The sequence below is a fragment of the Pinus tabuliformis genome, chromosome 7, assembly GCF_031772625.1.
Source record: "Pinus tabuliformis cultivar Carrire ecotype Pingquan chromosome 7, CPIR1, whole genome shotgun sequence".
Taxonomy (NCBI): Eukaryota; Viridiplantae; Streptophyta; class Pinopsida; order Pinales; family Pinaceae; genus Pinus; species Pinus tabuliformis.
The window spans coordinates 1,372,234,361-1,372,241,218 of record NC_142293.1 but is presented as its reverse complement, the minus strand read 5'-3'; the positions used below and the strand labels follow the sequence as shown (position 1 = coordinate 1,372,241,218).

The 6,858-nt window shown below is 25.9% G+C and overlaps 1 protein-coding gene across 1 annotated transcript; it reads left to right on the top strand.

Moving 5' to 3' along the window:
* The first annotated feature begins 3,979 nt into the window (after window positions 1–3,979).
* On the top strand, window positions 3,980–6,642 carry LOC149252736 (uncharacterized). The gene is made up of 3 exons (XM_089454257.1): window positions 3,980–4,075; window positions 6,021–6,223; window positions 6,411–6,642. The coding sequence occupies exons 1-3, from the start codon at window positions 3,980–3,982 to the stop codon at window positions 6,640–6,642; spliced, it is 531 nt and encodes a 176-aa protein (XP_089310383.1).
* Window positions 6,643–6,858: the final 216 nt, after the last annotated feature.

Below are 6,858 nucleotides of genomic sequence, written 5' to 3'. Positions count from 1 at the left end.
GTGCATGACACGATTTAGACTTAAGGTCAAAGGTATATGATCAGAGTCACGATCATGGCAATTTAAAAACTCAAAATTTACAATTTGATTGGAAACATGGATATTAGATATCAAATAATCCAAGAAATTATGATTTAGCAAACGAGTACAATTCATCTGTTTGGAGTTTGGCCACTTGATTATGTCATTACAAATTATAAGGCCTTAAGAACTATAAAGATTGACTACCTAGTATGAAATAAAATCCTAGTGAGGTCTTTAGATTTTCTTCTGTATCTATTAGCAAAAACAAGGTCCCCATCTAGCCAAAGAGGATTAGGGTTGACATCATGTCTTAGAAGAATAGTTTGGTTGGTTATGGTTGTAGCATTAAAGTCTCCTAACAAGAGAATATTACTTTGATTCCTCAAATTGTGAATATCTTATTCTAGAGTATTACAACGGAAATTTTTATATAGATTTTTTCTTATATAAGTTAGAGTTGATAGGTACAAACTAACAAATTGTGATTTAAATCCTCTTAGAATTAATGTTAGATATTTCGATCTAATTGTATTGATTGAAAGGGTCTATCGTATGAAGTCGAATGTGAGGAGAAACATTTTTTTATATAACAAGTTATTCCTTCAATCCATCCATGAGTGAATTTCTTGTTATGTGCTAACCAAAAAATGAATCCATCTATGTAAGGGACCTTATAGATTCATCATGCTCCCAAGTTTTGACTTAAACAATAATATCAATTTCATTAGAGATCCAACTTACCATAAAACCTTTATGCCATGGAAAGTCATGATAGTTCAAAAATTGTTTTGGAATGTTACAAATTCCCTTTCATTACTCTCAATTTTGTCTTTATCTCTATTAATAGCTTTTCTGTTTCTAATGAGCATCCATTTGTTGTCCATTTGTTTCCCATTCTAGCTTCATTTGCATTTTGAAACTCCTTCCTTAGCTTAGTCTACTAGAGTGAGGTCCTCATTTAGAAATATCCATGTCTCTTTTAAGTTTGGATATTTACTAAGATACATATTTTATTTTTTAATTTAAATGATAATTTAAAACATAATTAATGTATTTTGATGTTTATTTATTATTTTACAATATTTTAAATTCGAATTTATTGAAATTGAAAGATATCAATTTTTTTAATGTGTAATTTTTTTTTTTAATAATTTGTTAATGTAACATTGTGTTCATTCGTGACAATATCATACTTGATTATAAAGCATGTCACTCCTAGTACAATGAATTTAATATTAATGTAACACTCCATATTATTAGGTTAATAAATAATAATAAATAACTAATAACATAATGATAAATAAAGTGAAGGATTATAATAAATAAATAAATAAATAAAAGTAACTATTTTAATATGTAAAAAATGGATAAAAATAAGTAAAAATAAATTATGGAAAAGTATAAGTTAAGAAAAATTCAAGACATACACAAAAATGCATGATGACTGGTGAATTATGTGCATATAGTTTTTTTTTTTGGATAAAGAAGTTTTAGTTAATGTAGGGGGACAAAGATGTCAAGCATCTTTTCTCTTAAGAAATTATGATAAAGTAAGGATTAGTCATTGGTAGAGGTATTTGATTGAGGGCTAGGGGTTGCCACCTCTAAAAACACATAGTGCAAGATAATTAAAAATAAATACTAATAAATAAATGAGAATGATAATAATACATAAAGTGAGTGATTAAAATAAATAAATAAAAGTAAATATTTTAATAAATTAAATGGATAGGGAAGAATTTACCATATTAATGGTTGGCACGCAGTTGCATTCACTTTAAGGGATCAATGTAGTCCTTGTAAATTTTTTTGTAATAAAATGACTCCTAACTTACCAAAAACAAAAATAAACAAAAATAGATAAAAATAAGTAAAAGTAAATTATGCAAAAAGATGATTTAAGAGAAGTTTAAGATAGATATAAAAACACATGATAATAAGTGGATTATGTGAATGGATGTTTTCTTTCCATTTAAGGATAAATAAAAACACATCTTTTCTCCTAAGGGATTGTGGGGAACTAAGGATTGTCATCGACAAAAGTAGTTGATTGAGGAGAAAGACATAGTGCAATTGAGCCCATGATTAGGTGGAGAGTCACCCCCCACATGTTGTTGGAAGTCAACAGGATTAGAGACCACCACACAATAACTTGAATTTCATAAGTTGATTGTAACTTGAGTTCTTCAACTCTGAGGCACAATTTCTCGCACTTACTTTTTATGGTGATTATGTAATTATTAACCAAATATTCTCTATGTTTATCAATTAATGAGTTTGAATTTTCTTGTATGTTTATCTATTTAATCTTGAAGTTTGGACCATTACAATCAGATATAGAATAACTATACTACATATATTGAAAATAATATACTACTTATAAAAATAAATCAAACTAATTATATATTGAGTGAGAATTAAGTCTTAACTAATTATAATCAATAAATTGGAAAAAAAAACACTATAAATTAAAAATTAAATTTAAACTCATTGTAAAAGTGTAACTAAATATTCTACAACTTAATATGGGAAAAATCTTACCACAAAAGAATATAACATAATCATAGATTACAAAAAAAAAATATACAACTTGGCTCCATTTTAAACAATACCAGCCTAGATCCATTTAACTCAGGATCTACTAAGCTCTCAGAATGATCAAATATATTTTCACTCTAAAAGAGGTTCGTATCTCAAGAGATTTGATCCCTCTTTCAGTTTAGTAGATCTAAAATTGAATGGATCTAGGTTGGTTTAATTTTAATTTTAATTATTACTTTTATGTTTTTATTTTATTTTGCCTTAGTCAAAATGTTAAATAGTACAACATCTCTACCCTACTAGAGAGAAATATATATATATATATATATATATATATATATATATATAAAATCAAACACAACCCATATCTAAATAATAATATTAAAAAAAAGTATACACAACCCATATTTATATTAAACTGGAATATAATATATGAAATTAAATTAAATTATTAAAAAAATTATCTCTCATTTTTAATAAATCCATAGTTATGATAAACTATAATAAATATATATATATATATATATATATATATATATAAACTATATATATATATATATATATATATATATATATATATATATATATATATAAATTAGTACCTTGATAATTTACTTATTCACTATCAAAACCAAATATAATAAACATTTTAGTTTCATAATTTTATAAACATTTTTATTAAAAATAATTTAATAAAAAATCAAAATAAATATCTTAATTTCATAAACATTTTTATCAAAAATAATTTAATAATTATTTTAATAATATATAATTACATAAAATTAATTTAAATTAAATTTTATTTATATAACTAATAAAAAAATAGATATATATTAAATTTATACTTGAAAAAATCAATGTTATTTTTAAATTTACTCCTTTTGAATAATATTCCACAATTTAAAAGAGAGTTTATCTACAACGATGTGGACCTATAACATTATCTTTCCGGTTAAATAAAAAATATATATTAAATTTATACTTGAAAAAATCAATGTTATTTTTAAATTTACTCCTTTTGAATAATATTCCACAATTTAAAAGAGAGTTTATCTACAACGATGTGGACCTATAAGTTGAATATTAAGGGCAACGATAGCATAAACCAAATTAATGACGTCATATTAGAATTAAATCTGAATAATATTTTTTAATTAACTATGATGGATAATAAAAGACAGACAAAGTAATCATGGTCAACTATTAAAAATTAATAATAATACAAAACTAGTTGTAACATTATAATTAATAGAATCGAAAGTAGCAGAATACATAAACTAAAATTGAATCAAAAATAGGTCAAATGAAAACAATTAATACAGTCTCCGTTAGAAGTTTTTCTGAAGTTTTTCTGAAGTTTTTCTGAAGTTTTTCTTGTGTTGCGCACCATTGTTATTCAATAACTGAGTAAACAATGGAGAGGTTGGATTACTTCATTTGTTCAGGGGTGGCATTCTTGGGCCTTGCGGCGGCTGTGTTGGCTTTCCTTGCAGAGGCTATGCGCAACCCGGTGAGTGACCCTTCTACTCCTATTTTATTTTGTTTTCCTTTGCATCTCAGGATTTCCCCAAAAAAGAAGAAAAAAGAAGAGCGTTCTAATAAATTAAAGAAAGTTTATAATCTGCATATATTTTAAGCAAATTCATAAAAAGAATATAATAGATATTTGTTTGAAACAATGATGGTAAAGACAAATTGCAAAAATTAATGTGAAATAGGATTTTTTTTTACCCATCCATCTTTATAGAGAGACTTCTATCCAAAATAATAGTAAATCATAAATATAATTTTCAATATTTATTTGAAATTTGAATCTATATTTTATATAAAATTGTAAAACTCATGAAATCATTTTGTTTCACTTAGTGGCATTTAATGATCACTATATCTATGAAAGAGTAATTTCCACCTTCTTTGCTTCCTTACTAGTCTTCAAAGGAGAGTTTAAATCTTCAACCTACATTTTCAATGGTCATTGATATTTTTCTCCATATGTAATGTGTGTTATATTTTTACATTATAATATTTTTTTCATTTTCAATTATATGTAATTTGTGTGTTATATTTTTACATTATAATCTTTTTTTCTTTTCAACGATGTTGGCTCATATAATTTCCATATTTTTGGTTTGGGGTCTTTTTTTTCCTTTTTGGATGAGATGTTACTTAAAAACAAGAACCCTTAGTTTGTCCTATTTGATAGTAAATTTGACAGTAGAATGATATGCTCTCATCATCTAATAATTAATTTTAACAAAATATTTTTTTTAAAATATCATCTTATTTGAAAAAAGTTTATTAAACTTAATTTCAACACATAACTAAACATATATAAAAAGATCTAATATAATTATCTATGAATATAACTTAATATATCTTTACAGGGTTTGATTATTAATCTTATCCAAAAAGCTTCACCAAAAAATTATAGTATGCTAAAAAAAATAGTGAAGTTTTGAACTAATTTTATAGAGTTTTCAGTATGGTATACATTTTTGTAAAGACTTGTTATCTCTCTATCAATATCTACATTTCGTGATATTAATTTTTGTCACTTATTTTTGTTGTTTTATTTTTGTTGTTTTATTTATATTTATTTTTAATAGAATGATGAAATACAGTTAATAAGTTTTCACTACTTAATTTTAATTTTAACCGTCTTTATTAAACATTATTTCAAAAATTATATTTTATTATTTTTAGTACTATTAAAATTTAAATATTTTTAATAATGTTAGAATTTAAATATTACTATGTTGTATAGTATGAACTTAAACTTATATTGTAGGTAAAAAAAATAAATTAAAAATAATTAAATTAAAAAAAAATCTAATATATAATAACAAAAAAATATAATGGTAGATTAACATTATTAATAATAAAATTGAAAAATTAAATAAGATAATGTTAAATTAGTAGATAATGTTAGATAAGGTTTGAGTGAGCTTTCGGCCTTGAGTATGCCGTAAAACTGCTTCTGCTTGGGTAAGAGCTCGTCTTCCTCGGACGTAAGGAAACAGGTTAACGGCCCAAGACCCAGAGGCATCTGGCACGAGTGAAAGCCTGCTCCCTTACGGACCACCAGCCGGTTATTACAGGTGGGGTGGTTTTCCTTGATAACGGTGATGAATCAAACCGACATTCGCGGATAGCAGCCAGAGATGGCTGTCGTCACTGTCGGTTTGACACCTGAGTTTGATAGGAATGGTTAAGAGCATGTGTTTCTTCATAAAAAGTTATTAGTTCAAAACCAGAAAGAATAGCAGTAACAAATTATTACACCGATAAAAAAGAATCTCATACACCAATTTAGTGTCTAACTTAACTATAACATTAAAATTAGATAATAATAATTATTAATAAGCTATTTAAAAAATAATTTTAATTTAATTAGCGTTGAATAATTTCATGAAACAATTTTTATGTGCCAATATAATAATCATTTCATTCAACAGGCTCATGCTGAGGCTGAAGTCGATGGTACCCTATGCTTATATCCAAAAAGTGCTGCACAGTTTTATGGAACAGGTTCATTATTAGCTCTTGTAGTGGCTATAGTCATCGTAAATGTCGCAGCTCCTTGTATTTGTCGTGCTGCTCAATATCGATCAAACTGGAAGAAGAAGCCTCTTGTCAATATTTGCTTTCTTTTTTCCTGGTATTTAACAATTTCCTCTCACTATTCTAATAGATTCATGTTCTGAAATAATTATATGCTTCACATTCATATCACCATGTTCAAGGTTTTTATTTATATATCTATCTATATATATATATAAGAAAGCTTTTATTTATATATCTATCTATATATATATATTCATTCCTGATTATGTGTCATTTTACAGGATTGCTTTTTTATTCGCCATTGGATTCCTTATCAATGGGATTATTAGGAGTTCTGAACGTCATAAAACAACCACCATCGTGAACGTTGAATGCATAATTAAAAGATTTAAAAGGCCGGCAAAAGTTTTTGTCCGAGCAGGTTTCTTGGCCTTAGCGGCATTAGGGTCGAGCGCTTTCGGCATATTCCACTATATTTCGACATCTCGGAATCAAAATATTGCCATGGCATAACCTCTATGTTGTGGTTGTCCTTGTGGCAGTTACATTTGGCAGTTGTGTTATGTTCAAGTATTAGAATGGTCAGTGAATATTCGATTAGTCTTTAACAAGTTTAAATTTTATGAGTATCTTTGTGATGCTTTAATGATTTTAAGAAATATTAATTTACAAAAAGGATTTTTGGGTGGTATATTGAATATTTCATTTGAATTGAAAAAAGAATTGGAT